This window comes from Aptenodytes patagonicus, chromosome 2 (genome assembly GCF_965638725.1).
Source record: "Aptenodytes patagonicus chromosome 2, bAptPat1.pri.cur, whole genome shotgun sequence".
NCBI lineage: Eukaryota > Metazoa > Chordata > Aves > Sphenisciformes > Spheniscidae > Aptenodytes > Aptenodytes patagonicus.
The window spans coordinates 22,801,572-22,820,413 of record NC_134950.1 but is presented as its reverse complement, the minus strand read 5'-3'; the positions used below and the strand labels follow the sequence as shown (position 1 = coordinate 22,820,413).

Sequence of the window (18,842 nt, the reverse complement as noted above, 5' to 3'; positions counted from 1 at the left end):
GTAAGAGCTTCTGAGTTAATACTTCTTATTAGCTAGTTGTAGCATGTTTGTTGCTGTATTACTGTAGTATTTTTGCACCTAAGACCCTTTAATGTATTTTTTCTTAGAGCTGTGTGAGGTAGTAAGTATTGCAATGTTTTATCCCTCCTGTGTAAGTGAGAAACTGAGACAGAACAATGCTGGGAATTGTTCACATGAACATGGAGAGTGAGAAATTGAACGAGTGCTTTCATCCTAAACGTTTAGAGCGTTCTTTCTTTCATGACCTCTAGTTAAAGACCTCCTTTAGATTACATAGAATATGTATTTCCATGCTATGCTCTTGCTCAACCTTCTTAAAATATTGATACACATTTTTAATTTATCTAATATCATTCCCTTTTTTAGGTAGTTCAGTAAAAGTCATGCTTTTGTGGTAACTGCTCTAAAAAAGATGAATACAAAGCAATTTTGAAGTTACGGCAATACTGTGGGCTTAAAAATAGATACATTTTCAAAGAACTGTGAACTACTAACTAAGCAGTAATCATAACATCCATTGGAAGTGGTAGAATGAGGCTGTGGCACTTGTGTGTTCCCGTGCTGTCGTACCAGAAATAACGTGCAGAATGTGAATTCCCAAGGTGACCTTTATAGCTGAAGAGTTTGTGGTCCCTGGATGCTTTAACCTTGAAATACCCAAGCAGTAACTGGAAAGTTAAACAGCTATTTGAATGCCCACAAAAATGATGGGGGAAAGAAGCTGAAAGAAGAGGTGCGGAGATGAGTGAGGGTATGGAAGTCTGCCTTACAGCGATGGACTATTAAGAACCTCATAAACAGTTTCTCTAACAAAAGGTGTTTGGGTTATTTGCTTTCATCTGTTACCTGACCAAAGTTAAAACTGAAAATAGACAATTCATATTAAAAGGCCTTTTCTTAAACTGTAACAGTAACTTGAACATCTCCATCAACTTAAGTCATTTAATTGAGACTGGCTGTCTTCTGAAAGATGCACTATAATTTAAGATGGATACAGCCATTTCAGTCTTGTTTTCTGCCTTTGTTTGCAGAAAGCTAGAACAAAGGATACTGACAACTTCTGCAAGCCTTAAAATGTGTGTGCTAAATGGTCTTTTACTTCTCTTTTTTGTAATGGATCTCTGTCATAAATCACTTCAAAATATGCATTACACCGAATAGAAAATTGCATAGAAAATCTTTCGAAGGAGAAGATAAATCTAACATACTAAATCATATTTGAGTTGTGATATAAACAGCACCTGAGATTGCCACTACAGTAGCTTTATGGTACATTTTGTATACACTCTCATTTTACGGTCCTATTTTGCAATTTTTTTTAGTGAAAATTGGGATGAAGTTTACCTAGAGTATAAAATAAAGCTATGCACATATTTGGAAAAAATAGTCGAAGTTTGCAAAACTAACCCAGGATATGGAAAAAAATGGTATTTTGTTTCTATTGGTAACATTTGAAAGGTGCTATTAGCTTATAATAAGAAAAATATCTACAGTATTTAAAATATCTTTAAATCCTTTTGCTTTTTTAAACTTCAAAAATAAAAAACAATTCAAGTATGGAGTATTAACAAGCTGAAGCATCATGCTTTTTTCTTTGCCGGTTGTTCAACTGATTCATAGAGAACTGTAGGTCCTTTTTCTTTACAGGGTGCAGCATATATTTGGTTTAAAGATGGTAAAATCTAGTTGAATTTCAGAAGAAAAAAAAATATTTAAATATGAAAAGTTGAACTTTAATAAAAACAAGTTTAGCGTTCTACAAAGCACTGAAAAATGCAGTAGCTGAATAGGATGAGGAATCACGTTTCCCTTTGAAGTTTGACCACCCAGTCTCAATGTGCAATTTCAGATCGCTGCACGTCAAAGGAGAAATGCTACATCCCTCCCTTGACCCTGGCCGCTTGTTGAATCGCTCTTTGAAGGCATCTGGCCGCTCTCTGTTTGGCTGCGCTCACTGGTAAAGATTTCTGCCAGTATTAACCACTGGCATTCACAGCAATTTAGATGGCTGGCACCAAAGGTATTTTAGAGTCTCGTGAGAATAAATGCTATTTCCTGTGCATTACCTTTTTTTGCACTTACTCTTTCACTCTTATTTTTGTCCCTTAACATGTTTATCTATTTTTTTAATGGACTAGAGTTTAACTGTAATTAAAAATAAAGATGTTGGGCAACCTATACCACACCTTTATGAGCTGTCTGCTTTGTATCTCTAGAAGCGGAGCTCAGAGTATCTTTCTGATGTACATCTATGAAATCCGCTTCTGTACATTAACCGGATTTTACTTCCTACTAAAAAGCACTTGAGATGCAAAGTATAATTAAAAGATTAAAAACATGCCAGGACATTTCTATCTGAGCTCTTCATTAATGCTCATTCCCTGTGTTCCAACTTTGTTCATCAAAACTAAATCTAAAATAAAAGTTTGCTTTATCTGAGGTCTTACTAGTTAAAATAATGTAATGACAAACATGAAATCTCTTTAAACCTACCTTCATTAAATGGCTCACAGCTGGTTTCTCAGCACAAACAGGAGCTGGAGAGGGTAATAGTTTCTGCAAGAAGAGCTGTGTGGAAGAGAGCAATTTTTGTGGAAATGGGCACTCGGTGCTGGGTGTAGGTGAACTGGAGGGACACTGATCTCCGGCCTAGAGAGCATTCTCTCAGGTATGGCAGATTGTCATGAGAGAACGTCGGGTGTTTTAAGTGGAGAGGAACACACTGATACTTTAGGACTCACTCTTGACATACAAGGTGAAGAGAAACAGCAAGAAGAAATTTTACTTCCATTAAGTAGGTTTGTAAGTTACAGAGATGATGGTGGGATCATTAGGCACGGCCACCAAAGGGATCCTAACAGGAAAGAGTATGTTCCATGTTTGTTGTGTATGAAGGATGAGCAAAGTATCTATATTTTTATGAAGATAATGTGCATCCCAGTTTATCTTCCTGATGCTCTGCTTGACCACATAAAACTGGATAACAAAATGACATGGAGACGAAAATGAGTCACTGCCAGATAAGGTCCTAGAGAAAATTATTAGTAAGTTATTTAATTAGTTGATCACTTCAGCTAGCTGGGAAGCTGCATTCTCTCCAGACCCAACTCTAGTAGTATCATACCTACTACCCGAGAGTGCATGCAAGTCTTGAATGACCGAGCTGAAGATTTGAGGATGCTGAAGCAGCTGAACAGGTTTCTTGGCACTGGGTTTGAGTCCCTGATGTTGCCCACTGGACACAGTCCTCTCTTGGGCTTGCTCTCCTTCCAGATTCCTACAGGTAGGGCTGTGATCCAGACTTCCAACTAAAGAACAAGTGGATGCTCTACAGGGACATCCAGACACGTATCATTCCGTGAAACATGAAGAGATGTCACTGACAGGGGTGTGACCTGCCACTGAGCGGATGAGATGCCAATGTGGTGGGCTGGCTAAAGTCAGGACTCACCATGGAAATTAATTGGAGCTCTTTTTCTTAAAATGTGATTTTTGTAGGCAAGATCATCCTGAGAATGGACACTGTGAGAGAAGCTGATAGTCGGGATGAGGTTCCCTATGGAGAGAAATGGAAAGTCACCAAGCCAGTAGGAAAAACCAAGAAAGCACACCCCATAAAAAACAAGGGAGGACTTTGCCTTTTAAATTAATCTAACCTCAACAGCATTAGATATTTTTAGGGCACACTTACTGAAGCTTCTGTATTTGGCAATGGCAAATTGTGAACTCATTTATGAGATTTTTAATCAACCAAGAGGTGCTGTAATTACAGCAAAGTTACAAGGACAGAAGTAAGGAAACCACACTAGAAACAAAGTCATGCCACACAAAAGCCCAGTAGGATAAGCACCTGCTGTAAAAAATATAACTCAAAGAAGGACTTGAAAAGACATTTTTATTCACAGGAACCTGGTAGGTTTTTCGCTGTTCTGGCCAAGCACAATTTAATCTCCACGTGAGCCAGGGATTCAGTGTTGTGCTTGATCCTTTCCAGCGCCATTGCACTAGTCAGTGGTTGATGCAAGTCAAGTAAGATTTCTATTTTAGCACATATAAAAATTTTAATGCAAGAGTTTATCTGTTGAAGGATCCTCGGGGCTAGCTATGGGATGACCCCGCTGAACTGCTCATGGTGACCCTCTCTCACTGTGCCTGACCCAGCAGCCCCTGTAAATACATTGCCCTTTTGGTGACAGTGAGTCATCAGTGAACAGATGAGGTAGGTGCTGCCCAGAAGCTCCACAGCCCTGCTTGCAGCAAGCCATGGCGCTTCTTCGCTGAGGTCAGGCCACCTGGGGGGACAGTGTGGATGTGAGAAGCCGGGTCTCAGGAATGCCGCAGGCTCCAGGCTCCACCACTACATAGAATCATAGAATCATTGAGGTTGGAAAAGACCTCTAAGATCATCGAGTCCAACCGTCGACCCAACACCACCATGTCCACTAAACCATGTCCCTAAGTGCCTCATCTACTCGTCTTTTAAATACCTCCAGGGATGGGGACTCCACCACTTCCCTGGGCAGCCTGTCCCAATGTTTAACCACTCTTTCAGTAAAGACATTTTTCCTCATGCCCAATCTAAACCTCCCCTGGCGCAACTTGAGGCCATTTCCTCTCGTCCTATCGCTTGTTACTTGGGAGAAGAGACCGACACCCACCTCGCTACAATCTCCTTTCAGGTAGTTGTAGAGAGCGATGAGGTCTCCCCTCAGCCTCCTTTTCTGCAGGCTAAACAACCCCAGTTCCCTCAGCCGCTCCTCATAAGACTTGTTCTCCAGACCCCTCACCAACCTACATGCAACAGGCAGAGCCGCAGCGACCATGTATGTTCAGAACTGTCATTGCTGTTGTGGCTCTGCCCCTCTCTCTCTGTCTCTCCTCTGAGATGGGAAGTTTTGTGCAACTGTTGAGTGTCCGGGGCCAATTCTTTTGTTTCTGTGACCAAATCCTCTTGCATCCACAGGCTTCGGTGTATTTTGTGTGTGCCAGCTATGGTGGCTATAGACCTCTGGTTTCTGTAAGCCATGCCGAAGCGCTACCCAGCCCTTCCTCAGCCTGCACCCCACTCCTCATTGCTGCCTTGCTTATCCTGAGGAACTCCTTTTCAAAGGGCTTGCTGGATACAAATAAAAATAAACATTTCAAAGTTCCAGTCCATTCCTTTCATTTTAGGGTTATCACTAATTCGAAGCACTGTCTTCCAAAACTGGAAGCACAGACCTGTGGAAGTGCACTTGATGAATGGTGTAGAAAACCCAAGATTGTTCCCTTCATTGAAGAAGCTTTCCTGTCTGAATGGAGCATTGTATTTCACATCCCAATAACCATTTACTAGCACAGGATTCAAGGAGAGTTAGCTTTTCAGTTCCGCAAAAGGTCTTTCTATTCACTGAGAATTCAATGAGACAGCCAAGTTTTTTTTACCATTGACTAATTCACAACCACTCTAATGAGCAAGTGTTTCTCCTGAGCCTCAGCTCTCTCCTTGCGCATGCTGATTCACTGAAGACCCCCTGTACATTTATTCTGCTCTCTATAATCACCATCTTCTTTAAGAATTTAACTTAAAACTGGACTGAATTACTTTTCCCATTCTACCATGTGCACAAGTCCTTGAGCAACCCGATCTAACTAGACCTGTTTCGACCAGATGAGCTCCAGATGCTCCTTCCAACCCAAACGTTTCCATGACTGCAGCCAGGATTGCGCCAGCTGCACTTGGGAGACAGTCTTGCAGAGCTACAGACCAGACTCCTTCAGAGTCAGACATTTTCAGCCAGCAATCAGTGAAAACAGGTCTCAGTATGGGCTTTTCATCATAACATTTACACTATGGACATGTCTGGATATCCTGAGTTACCCTTTATCAGTGAAGCAGACAGTTCTTCCAAATAGTTTTATTAAAGTTTATCTAACTCTGACAATTTGTGAGTGGTGTTTAGTTTAAGATATTCAATGCTTCCATTATTATTGTAAAAGCCACAGCTATAGGGAAATGCAACTAGAAATCAACTAATGACTTGGACAGAAAAAAAAGATCTGCCTAGAAGCCCCAGCGGGCTATGAAAGGAGCTGTTTCCACAAGATGAGCTCCGTGGTATCTGAGGCATGTCCTGGTCTTGACTTGTTGGTAACAATGTTAAAGATTTATCTCAATAGAAAACTTAATTAATCTGAGTAATAAAAAGTGTTAATCCTCTCTCTAGTGTTTTCTATTGTGCAAAAATACAATGTTTCCTATAGTAACATTAAGACCCGCCATGTGCTTATTCAGAAGTAAAGAATTAACACTTAACTGCGGAATTTTTCTCTCGCACTCAAAAAATGCCATCCTCCTGTATATGGACACAGGAATCTTCTTCTGCAGACAAGCCTCCGAAGGGTTAGCATGCGCTTTCCTGACAGTTACACCCCTCTTGTCTTTGACGAACTCTGTTATTATGCTCTAACCTCTGCCTGTTCTTTCTGGCTGTCACTCAGATGATCAATTTTTTTTTTTTTTCATGGCTTGCATAATGAACTGTTAGCATGACTTGACTGTCACCTGGAGGTATAGAGTCTCAACAAGTAGAATATTGATATGACTTACACTTTTAAGCTTTTCTCAGAGGAGGAAAGAGGACATCAGTGAGTGTTATAGTCCACTAAAAATCTGCCCAAAACTAGTTTTTAAGATTTCAATTGTTAATATGTGTACCTGCAAAGCACTACTGTGACTGCAATGCCACGCTTATCATGTTTATGTAGAAGCTACTGGAAGATTTGTTAAATAGGTGCTAGTAAAGCTAGCACCTAGCTAGTTGCTAGTAAAGCAACAAAATAGAGGGAGAGAAGTTTTGGATTATTTTAAAATATTAAGCATGCTATATCAATAATATACTTAAATTAAAAGGTGTTAGAAGGGATCAAGGCCACGATCCCATTGATATTTATGCAGTTCCAAAGATTTTTTTTGTGGAAGAAAATGAAATCTATTTCTTAAACCTGTAATAAATTTCCCTGAGAGCTCTTACTTTGGTTTTCTTCTACAGCAGCACAGACGGCTCTTTGTTTCCTCAATCAGACAGGCAGGCTGCAAAGAGCCATTCAAGAAATTCAACAGTCTTCTCTGATCTCAGCCTTTTACACCGACTTACAGCTCACCCTAAAATATCAGTAATAAAGTGAACAAGAGCTAAATGATGAACTCCACAATTAAAAGCACCAAGGGTAGATCAGCAAAGATCCCGAGTGTTGCGGTGCTGAGCACTGCCGTGCTAACCCTGAGCACTCTGCTGCTTACCCCAGGGTATGCACACGTTCCCCAAAGCACTGCACAGATAGGACTGCCAATCAAAGTCAAAATCCCCAGACATTGCCAGAACAGGGAAATGTATAAAGCAGTAAGAGTTAAAAGCAGATGACAGGTCCAGGTCTTGGCGCTTACCTTACTGGGCCTCTTTAAAGGGGCTCAGGATCCTCAGCCTTGAACCTACTGTAATATTAAGGCACCTAAGCCTGGTTTTCCTGGTTGTGAAAAGCCTCAAGTAATATAGTTCCCATCTGAGAGGAATCCATTTCTGAGTGGTTAAAGCTTCTCCTCACTGTGTAAGGAGACTCTTCTACCAGATCTGGGTCTGTTCTACCAGATCTGTGTCTCTTCTACCAGATTTGGAATATGGACCTGGTCTTTCATTCCCGGGCTCTGCATTAACCATGGGCAATGGGTTCCCATGACAAAATGCTCCTAATCTTTCCTACTGCAGTTGTTTCACTTTGTCAAGACCAAGGAATGAATAGCAATTATTTACTGGTTGAATTCAAACCAGTGCTCTAATAAATAGTATTCGTAAACCAGAACAGTTTGCACAAGAAAGGAGGAGGGACCCGGTGACCCAGTGGGCAGCCCCTTGAATTTAAATGTTTTATAGCTGAGGTGAATGGAAACACGTGTATGTATGAGCACATCCTCCTCTCCAGGCTTGTGGCTGGTTTTTGGGATGCTGAGAGGCTATGTGAGGGGGGGAAATGGCTCAAGTCACAGCAGAGAGACTGCACTCATGGCACCAGCCTGGTGGTGTGAGAATCTGCTGTGTATGGCGCACTAATGGTGCCACAGTGACCTTGCATGAGCCTGCCTGGGTTGTGCAGCAGCAGACTGATCATGTGGAAGATTTTAGTGACATTTAAATGGTGGATGTATGTACCTCATCATCTTTGCTGATATGTTTGTAAAGCCACGTATAAAAGATAAACTCTATATCATATGGCAGTATGGGTAAGATGAAGGAATCACTAGTTGACATAATATGGATCCTGGTTTGAAGATGCTCAGGCAAATTTATTACAACAGCTCCTTTTGTCCGGGAAATATTTAAGGCAAAGTAGGTCAGTAGTTCTGATTCAATTCGAGTATCTCACCGGCATTTAACAACGGTTGCTGCCCTCAGAAGCATTTAAATATGTCAAAAGCCCACAGAGCATAAACCTAGCAGATGGCAAGGCTTGCTCGGACTGAAGCAGGCTAAAGAGGATGTTGATATTTCTGTTTTCCAGATGGTAATGCACATTGCAAGTCAAATGAGCGCTAGGAACTGCACAGTGCACTTACCAGAGCTCAGAGCAGACGTCCCACCATTATTTGCTAAGACCTTCTTTTAGAGCGCTCCTCAGTTCACTTCCCCTGGCAAAACCAGCCATTTGGGATTTAAAAGCTTCTAGCCCAGACCCAAACTCTAATGGTGAGCAAACCCAGGTGGGGAAATCTGTATGGATGTACGTGCAAATTTTGTTATCTAAACCACAGAGTATTTGTATTAGGAAGGTGTACAGTGCTGCTGTGCTGTGTGCTTCGGCTATTGCACCTTGCCTGAAGAAATTAATTCTGTAACACAGAAGTTGGGCAGTCTGGGAAGGGACGTGCCTTAGCAGCAGCCCATATTGATGCTGGGGATCCCCAGCCACTTGGGAACGATGCTTGTGTGAACATGCATGTTACAGAGAAGTCAAACATTACCGTCTTCGCAGTATTGCCACCAACCCGGACCAGAGGCAGGAAGGTTTGCTGGTAGCGGCACGCAATTGCACAATGAAGCCTCTGCATGTGCATGTTTGTGGATGTTCACTGAGGCTGTCACAGAAGCGATCATTATAATTGAGGATTTACATCATTCCATAAATTTTCCCAACTGGTTTAGGGAACCATTATTATTTACTAGCTGTTTTATAAGTCAGCTGGGTGTATTGCTGCACTTCTCCACAAGGCAGGAGCCCACACCTCAGCAACGCGGCTGACGTCAGTCCCAGTTCTCAGGACAGCGTGTGATGGGGTTGATGACAGCAGTGCGACCTGTGGTGCAAATCGCACCTCACTGCTATTGTTCAGCCAGTATGGACGTAGAAAGGGGAGAAAGGCAGAAGTGGCTTAAAGTGCAGAGGTAACTGCAGTCAGAGCAACGTGGAGAGGTTTAGTGTAAACAAAAATCTGGTTCTGCGCGGTCTAGCGTGAATGGCTCAATGTCTTGTGACATGCATTCCTACAGGAGAAATGTGTGGTTTTGTTAAATACTTCAGAAAAAAAAAATGTATTGAAGCTTATCTCCCCCTTCTGGAAACTCTACCTCTACAAATCCCACGAAGATTGCAGCATACAGAAGTTATATTTCAAATATTTGTTATTTCTATTTCTAATGCTTAAGGAGATATGGCATTCTTTATTTTATAGTGCTTTCATTTCTAGTATGCTGAAAAGTAAAATATTATTTTGAATGAAAGCAAAATGAGATGGTTTATGCTGGGTTGCCGAGGACTCTTCTTGTGTTACTGACAATGTTCAGTCAGGCAACACCAAGTTCTTCGATAAAAGTCCAAATTCCGCTGCTGTTCAGACGGATTTTGTGTCCTTACCTTGCACTTCTGTTAAAATGAAACCGGCGATTTATACCCGGCCGCTATTTAATCACTGTTTCCACTCACGGTGCATCAGGCTCCTGCTGTGGCGTTATGCGATTTCTTGGCCAAACGGCTCATTCATCAGAAAGGTGTTACCGCCTGCAGAGCGAATTCTTGAAGACTTGGAAGAGGGCTCCTTGGTGCTCCGAGAGGGCCGGGAGGGCCACCCTAGCGTGCCCGCGCCCCCCGCAGCCCTGCCGCCGCTCGGCACGGCACGGCGCGGCCGGGGGGTGCCGGCATCGCCCGGGGAAAGCTCCGCGGGGCCTGGCCCGAGGGGGCGGGAGCCCCCCGGCCCCCGTGCCAATGGCTGCGGGGGGATGGCTCTGCCTGGACGTTCCCGCTCGGTTACAGGATGGAAATTCCCGGCCTCCCCGGGGAGGGAGCTCGGGCTCCGCGCTCTGAAAGGCTCATTTATCCCCGCGCTGCCGCCCAGAGCGGCGGACACGGGCCCCCCCGCGCTGCAGCCTCCCGGTTCCCGGCCCCGGCGCATCCCCGCGCCCCCAGCCCGCACCATGCGCCGCGCCCCGGCCGCCGCCGCCGCCCCGCTGCTGCTGCTGGCGCTGCTGCTGGCGGCGGCCCCGCCGCCCGGCGGCTCGGAGAGCCCGAAGGGGAAGCAGAAGGCGCTTCGCCAGCGGGAGGTGGTGGACGTGGTGAGAGCGGCGGGAGGCCGGGGCGCGGGGCTGGGGCCGGCCGGTCCCGGGGCGGCGGGGGGCCGTGGGGAGGGGAGCGGGGCGGCTGGGCGCTTGGCGGGGGTGAAGGTGGCGGGGCGCCGGGCGGGGGCGGTGGGGCGGCCGGAGGAGCCGCGCGGCTGCTTTTTTATTGCAAAGACGGGAAAAAAAAGCCCGAAAACCCACCGGTTTTGGAAAACCTCGCCGCCGCACCGGGCCGCTCCGGGCAGGGCACCGCCGGGGCCCGCCGCCGTGTTTCCCTGCGCCGTTTGGGTTCTCTCTTGGTGTTTTTTTATTACCCCCTGGTTGCGCTGAATCAGAAAAATGCTGAGAAAGGGTTGGACGGGCTTGGACAGAAACCGCTGGATTTCGGCGGCTGGGTGCGTGTCTTCGTGTTTTCTACGCAGGGTCAGAATCTGAGGGGTTTGCGGTTAAAGCCGGCGTCGTCCCCGCTGCCGGTCGTGTCCGCAGGGCGAAGCGAGGCCGAGCCGGAGGGGAGGCATCGCGGCGGGAATAAAGGCTGCACTGTGAGCCCATTCCTGCCCTCTGCAGATTGCAGCGGCGACGCTGAAATCTTGCAGTCCTTGCGACATAAGGAGTAAAGGCGGTGTATTTCCTAAAAGGCTAGTGAATAAATAACAAACTACAAAAACAGAAATAAAAGGACTGCTCTTTAGCAGCCATTGGAGACTGTGAAAGCTGTATCTGCACGCTTACTGAGCCCACTTTTCCTTGGAGTCGCATTAATGCATTTATTCCCTTTGGCACCTGGGACTGCATACCTCTGTTTGCAATTCCATTGCAGCTAGAAACGTGCATGTGTTGGGACTATCCCATCTCGGGGATAGAAGAAAGGAGGGAGATTTTCCAGTCCTTGGAATGTAGAAAGCAGATGTGAAGCTATTTCTGTGAGCTGCTGGACTGCTGTTCTCCTCCTGCAGAAAATCAGTGGCATGGCCGTTTCTTCCATGATCTCCAGCGAGATCCCCAGAAGTGACGTGCTGGAAGCACCGTGGGTGGCAAAGCTCCTTCCCTTTCTCACCACCTCATTACTCTTTCGTTTTTACTGTGGAAATTGAATTGCATTGAGAATAAGGAATTTGCACACATGGAGGAGCTTACGTTTTCTGTTGGAGCGGTATTTTAGGGTCCTTTGTACAGGGCATTCCTCTGGCATTGCCTCGTGCTTTCAGGTGCGGCAGAGTGGGCAGCAAAGCCCAGGTAAATAGATGGCAGCTGAGTCAGCCGCAGCCCAGTTGTTCAGACCGCTTCAGCTAAAGCCCTTCCAGGGCAGCATGACGGCACGCCCGAGAGGCGATCCTGCCTTCAGTGGACATTTTCATTTTAAAACATGTTTTATGCATTAGCAGCTTAAGAAAGCATGAAAAAAGACTTGATTCGGCAAGCATAGGTGCATTTAGTTGGAGCGGAGCCCAAAGCCCAGGTAATTCTTTCGCTCGCCTCAGTGTTTTGGGTGTGCAACGGTGTAGGCCGCTCTCTCTGGAAGGAAACGGTGCGGCTCTCGGTGGGCAGCGGCCGCGGCTCCTCCCTCAGGGCAGCCCTGCTCCCTCGCAGTGCTGGTGCTGCTGCCACCCGGTGCTGCTGGTGCCCCGGGGGACGGGAGGGCCACGGGTCTGAGCCTCGGAGGACCCCAAATCTCACCGGTTTCCATATCCTTGGGATTTCTGTGATGAGTAACCACATGTAAAACCAGAGCCAGTCACTGCTGCCAATGGAGTCCAACGGGAAAATAGCAGCAAAAGCAGATAACAAGCGATGCTGCGTGAAACAGAAATGTCTTTGCATCATTCTCGTGGTCCTTAGGTTGGTGTGTGCTTCACCAAGCAGCCTTCTCTCCAGCTAACTTTTTTATACGTGGCCTTCTTGATTATGACATCCCACTATTTCCACTGCCGTATGCCTACTGCGTTTTCTTTGGCGAAGGTAGTAAGGGAATGCCAGCATCCATTAGTCCAACTCTCATCTTACCTCCTACTAGAACCCGTACAGTCACTGATTTTATTTATAGCATGGCTCCAGCCGAGCCTGTGATGCCCATGCTGGGTTTTGCGCCAACGCACAGGAAAAGGAACAAGTCCAGAAGAAGAAAGTTCACCAATGTGACAAAGGAGAGAGGGCAGGGGCTCCCGCGGTGCAGATAGTGGCATGGCTTGCAGGAGGGGGAATAGTTGCATGATCCTTTCTTTTTGAAACAAGTGGGGATTAGGTAGTTTAAAACGGATGAAGAGAAATAGGTGTGAGAAAGGGGAAGAGCAGAATATAGTTATCTGTGAGCATTTGTGATGAAGACTGGAGGAACCATCAGTCACCAGACAGGACAGAGCATTTAAAGTAAAAGGCCTGTGATTGCTAGCCCCTGCTCAACGTTTCTGTGCCTGCTCCACTGGCTCCATATGTGTGTGCTCCCCCTGGCATCCAGCGCTCGTGCCACTGGGGGAATGAGCTCTGGGCTGCACAAACGTACTCTCCAAGGACAGCAAGCCCAAATCTCGTAAGGTATGAAGGCAGTGTGTGTTAACATGCAGTTTGAGAGGGCAACAATTGACCTTTCCTAATATTGTGATGTTAGGGAGGGCGTTAGTGTGCCGTCCTCCCATGCATGCCTTCCCACCGCTGCGGATGGGGATCCTGAGTTCAGGCTGATTGCAGCGTGCAGCTTCCCATGTCCACATCAGCACTGACACGCTGTGTGCACTCTGGAGTCTGACTCACATGGCTTGACTTGCGACGTGATTCTGCCCTGCAGGAATGGCGGCAGAAGAAAAGCAGCGTTAACCTCTGCTCTCTAGGAAATGCAAAAGTTTCTCTACTTTAAAAAAAAAAAAAGGAAAAAATAATAATGAAAGCTTGTTAGCTGAGACAGTTACCCAAGCAATGGTGGGTTAGGAGAAAGTAACTGTTAACATGTAACTCTCTATATTTTTTTGTTTCTGTATTGGAATGTTTTGAATCTTCTGAGGTTTTCCAACAGGTTTTAAAACTTGCACTAGGCCAATTTTTAATTCTAGAATTTATGCATGTTTTCATAAAATAATTGGCATCTTAATTTACAGCAGATTCTGCTGGCACTGCTTATCTTTGAAATTTTATTTTTCCTTTTTTTTCCTCTATGGACCCATTTTCTTGGTGATGCAGAAACAGCCCATTAGCTTGTGTCACAGCAGGAGTTTTTGTGTTTTGTTGTTGTTGTTTGTTTGTGTTTAACTTGGTTAGCCTTGGAGTTAATGGACGGAAGCAGCAAGATCTGTTCTGTGTTTCAGTACAACGGCATGTGCTTGCAAGGCCCCAGTGGCGTTCCTGGACGGGATGGAAACCCAGGAGCCAACGGGATCCCCGGGACACCTGGGATCCCAGGACGGGACGGGCTGAAGGGGGAGAAGGGCGAGTGTATGCGTGAGAGCATCGAGGAATCCTGGACGCCCAACTTCAAGCAGTGTTCGTGGAGTGCACTTAATTATGGCATCGATCTTGGGAAAATAGCAGTAAGTTACCTTTGCCTAGGATGCTGCACTTCACCAACCACAGCGGGCTTTAGGTCTGCCTCTATGAGCTGGGTAGCGCCAATCACACAGATTTCCTATTGGAGCCTTTTTCTACATGTAAGGGTGAACTTCTCAAAGGTTTAGCTACTTCGGATTCTTCTCAGCTGCGTTTCACAGCTATGTGCCCATTTCATTTCTGTAATAGTGTTTCACAAGAATGATGTGGCTGGTGTAAGAGTACATTTAGAAGACCAGATCTGTAACTGTAAGGCTGAAAGTCTTTTTCAGTTGTGGAGCTTTTGTCAGGGTTTAAACCTCTCACAAATCTTGTGATAATTGTTAAATCCAGGATTTCTGGTAACTGAGACAGAAATTACACTGTCCTCTCATGCAAGGACTTGAGTGCAGCTTTCAGACAGCTCATACCCCTTTACATAAACCCCAGAAGGTAACTAGGTTACCAACTTAACAGCAGGTATTATCAAAATAAAATTAAGAATTTCCATAATCCCCCTTCTCCATTACCATCTATGAGGTGCTGTTTCTGATTTGCGTCTTTGCACTGTATGGTATTTGCCAGGCTCTACTTTTTTCTTCCTTTTTTTTTTTTCCAGAGGGAAGGGACTAAAGAGAATAGCCAAAACATTCTGAAATAAATAGAAATACATTCCTAAATATAAATATATCTCCTAAACATAAATATATATAAAATAAATGGGTTCAAAACAAGAGGCTGCTAGCAAAGCATTTTTGTCTCCTCTTAGGAATGTACATTTACAAAGATGCGCTCGAACAGTGCTCTCCGCGTTCTCTTCAGTGGATCGCTTCGGCTAAAATGCAAAAATGCCTGTTGTCAGCGCTGGTACTTTACTTTTAACGGAGCAGAATGTGCTGGGCCACTTCCTATTGAAGCCATAATATATTTAGATCAAGGAAGCCCGGAGCTGAATTCTACTATTAATATACACCGGACTTCTTCAGGTATGTATGCCAAGACTGCATGAACAGAGATGGAGTAGAAGCCAGCAGCAAACGTAGTTACCAAATGCAGAGCACAGTCTGCCTCAGAAGGTCAAAAGACTGAACGAAGAGGCAGAAGAGTGGCCAGCTAACACTTGTTACTCTTACTCTGCTGTCTCACAGTTGACTATCAATAGTAACAGTATTAGAATTATTTATTAAGTGGTACTTTATTACTGTGGTATTTTTCATGGTACTTACATCCTGCAATTTAGAAATGGAAAGAGATTTCTATCCAGAGAGTTCTACTGATCTCTGCTACAACGTGAATACAGAGACATTCTGTGCTGTATTAGCATGTGGAGAAACTGCCTTACTGCCAAGCAGACAGTGTCATCCTGGCTTAAAATACTGGTATTTGCACATTATCTGTGCATAAAATAAGACTTATTCCTCCTGGAATTTCTACTATAATTTCAGATGGGGCACAAAAGTATCTCCAAAGTGAAATATCTAGGAACAATGATTCAATTTCTAAGCAAAAGGCAAATTAGTGAAGTGATTCAACATAAAAGGAGGTGACACTAGGAAAAGGGGAGTAACGTCAAGTCTATACTCTTTCTCCATTTTCCTCTCTGTACTGTTTCATGACTGCATGAAATCTAACATCCAGAGCTACGGTAGGTTTTTTTCATCAAGGGGTAGGACCCACCTGTCTTCATTGACCCACCTCCAACTAATGGTGCTAGTGGGGAAAAAAAAAGGGCAACAGAAGTGGAACTTCATACAGAAGCAGCGAATTAGGAGTGGAAAGGATTACAGGGTGGCAATTGCGTTTGCAGGGCTTAGCTGCGGAAGCCAGGTATGGCTGTGTCCCCTCCCCATCACTGCTAAAAAGATGGCTGGATGGGGTTGAAGCCATATCCCAGCTACCAGTTTGTAAATTTGGACATTTAAAGAAGAGGTATACCTCCCATTTAGCCATCCTGTGGATTGTGATCTGCTTCAGGTACTGCAACAGGCGTCGGGAAGCAGCGTGGATAAAGGCAGTGCATGACTCTCTAACCTATGTTGCCATATCTCGAAGTAATAGTTTTTATTTCTAAAAATGCTATTCAGGTTTAACTAAATAGCATGAGCTTGCAATGAACTGCTGTTCTTAAGTACCTGTGCCCACCTTCTGTTGTGAAATACAAAGCGATTGCATCTGCTGAGGTAACCTGATTTTTGTCTTTAACCAGTGGAAGGTCTGTGTGAAGGGATCAATGCCGGCTTGGTGGATATTGCCATCTGGGTCGGGACTTGCTCAGATTATCCACGGGGAGATGCTTCTACTGGATGGAATTCAGTCTCCCGAATCATCATTGAAGAACTGCCAAAATAACTTTCCCTCCCTTTTTATAATCGCTCCCTTTTTTTTTTATTTTGTACAATTTTCTTCAGAATTTATTTCTGTAGAGTTGGATGCGAGTATTTGACTGAAAGGCACCAAACTCTTGCATCTGTAGTCTTTGTCTAGCCTTTTTTTGCACATTGCAGAGGCTTTTTATAATAATCATTTTAGAATATAAATATCAAAACCAAGTTAATTAACTTTTTTAATTCCTTGTTTGACATATGAAAATATACCACCACCATTTTAAAACTTAACTGTAACTTTTTGTATCAAATAAATAAGATCTTTTACAAAAAAAAAAAAATTTGAGGCTGTTTTATTGATCATCAAACTGTTTAAGGTATTTGACGTGGTGTTATGATACACAATTAGTTTTTTTATAAGACTTCATAGAAAGTTCTAAGAAAGTAAATGCGGGTCTTGGCTTTAGCCTTCAGAAAACATACATTAACATCTACTCCTGTAAACCTGACTACAGAATAAGATGCTCTGCTGTTACAGTCTTAAGTCTCTCAACAAACTCCTGGTGACTTAACTGTGACCTAGATGATGTGGTAAGTGTTAAATACCTTGTTCTGAATAACTAAGTAAAAATAGACTATCTAAGCTCTCCTTCCCTCTTTCGCTTCTTGATAGACCGGATTTCAGTATAAACATCTATTATTGGTCTCCACTATTAGCATGCAGATACTAAATAATTTCACAGTTACAAAACTTAATTTAATTGCTCCAATAAAGTAATTCTCCTGGATTTAGCCTTTCAGATATACACAATCACTTTGGTGTTAATTAAAAGCTAGATATATTAAATAGTTTGGAAGATATAGAAATAAGGCAGGTTGAAATGCCTTGGCTTTCAAAAAGTGTGCTGGTAAAATGCAAGAATGATGTCACAGCCTCCAGACTGGAAAAGTGACAACACTGATCATGCCAGCACAGCATTAGCTTCAGTGTTTTAAATATTTTCTTCCAAATGCAACAAGTGATATACTCAAATATTTTTTAAAATTGTACAGATTCTAAAGGGAAATAAGTCATGTTTATATATACACAATCAATTTTACATTAATGAAATTAAAAACCCAAGAAAAAGCATGTAGAACATGCAGAAATCTACACTCTTCCCAAAAATTAAAAGGAAAAAAACATTAAATCTGAGATAAGGAATTTATTTCAGCTATTTAGAATTAAATCTCAGCTTTTTTTCTGAACAGGTTATAAGATTTTCCCCAGGCATCTCTCAAATTGGCAGTTCTTGTCTGCAGCTTTTGTTAAGAATGCTAGAGGAACACACCTGTAGCTAGGAGAGCATTCAGGCTTTCCCAGCTGCAAGCTTATGTGTGATATTGCTGCAAGCCAGCAAATTATACAGCTGGTATTTTGTCTCTGAAGAACTGTACTGTTTTCATTGGCTTGGACGATGGGTTTTAAGGTATCTGAACACAAACAAGTTACTATGAGCTAAGCTATGGTGTGAATTTACAGAATGTCAGTTAACATACAGTAACTGATTGTGTACATGTCTGTAGCCTGTCTTTGCATTTATCCTGGACCACAAGTAAGCTGTTCTGGGCCTAGAGCACACTAATCCAGGGTAGTAAGTGCACAACTTTTATTCTTTTCTTATGATTTATTCATATGTCTTCACAGTATTTTTTGGACCCTGGGTAGCAGAGTTAACTCTGTGTTCCATTAAATTCATTCTGCATACTAGGAAACACACAAAACCAAGTAAACACCCTCCAAAGACAGAAGTCAGTAGGTAGCTGTTAGGGATCTATACAGTAATTTGCATGATACACTTCCAGTAAATTTGATCTTCAGCTAAATACACACGGAAACTTTCATCATAAAACCCAAAGCCAGCCATAATGGCCACATGCCCTTTTCAGATGAGATTATCAACTGTATCAGTTGAGGGGATGGGATCGGGGAGAAAAAAGTGTAAATTATTAATAAAGTTAAGTATACACAAAATGTGGTATGTGGCAATAGTATCAACAGAAACAAGCAAATGGATTGCTGAATTAAGATTCAAAATATTGAGCAGTTTCTGTAGTCTTCCAGATTTTAACTTAAAATTTAAACCATTTCCCTAATCTGTTAAATTTTTGTAAAAAAGCCTTATTTCTGCTTTAGGTTAGTCCTCTAGGTTAGGCTTGCCAATGTGACGCCCATCTACAAGAAGGGCCAGAAGGAGGATCCAGGGAACTACAGGCCTGTCAGCCTGACCTCGGTGCCGGGGAAGGTTATGGAGCGGTTCATCTTGAGGGCACTCACAAGGCATGAGTGGGACAACCAGGGGATCAGGCCCAGCCAGCACGGATTCATGAGAGGCAGGTCCTGCTTGACCAACCTGATCTC

General features: G+C 43.7%; 1 protein-coding gene across 1 annotated transcript; it reads left to right on the top strand.

The window, feature by feature from the left end:
• Positions 1–10,175: 10,175 nt before the first annotated feature.
• Positions 10,176–16,776, top strand: CTHRC1 (collagen triple helix repeat containing 1). Its single transcript, XM_076329258.1, has 4 exons — positions 10,176–10,601; positions 13,901–14,122; positions 14,887–15,103; positions 16,324–16,776. Exons 1-4 carry the CDS (start codon positions 10,269–10,271, stop codon positions 16,464–16,466), a joined length of 915 nt encoding a protein of 304 aa, XP_076185373.1. The 5' UTR covers positions 10,176–10,268; the 3' UTR covers positions 16,467–16,776.
• Positions 16,777–18,842: the final 2,066 nt, after the last annotated feature.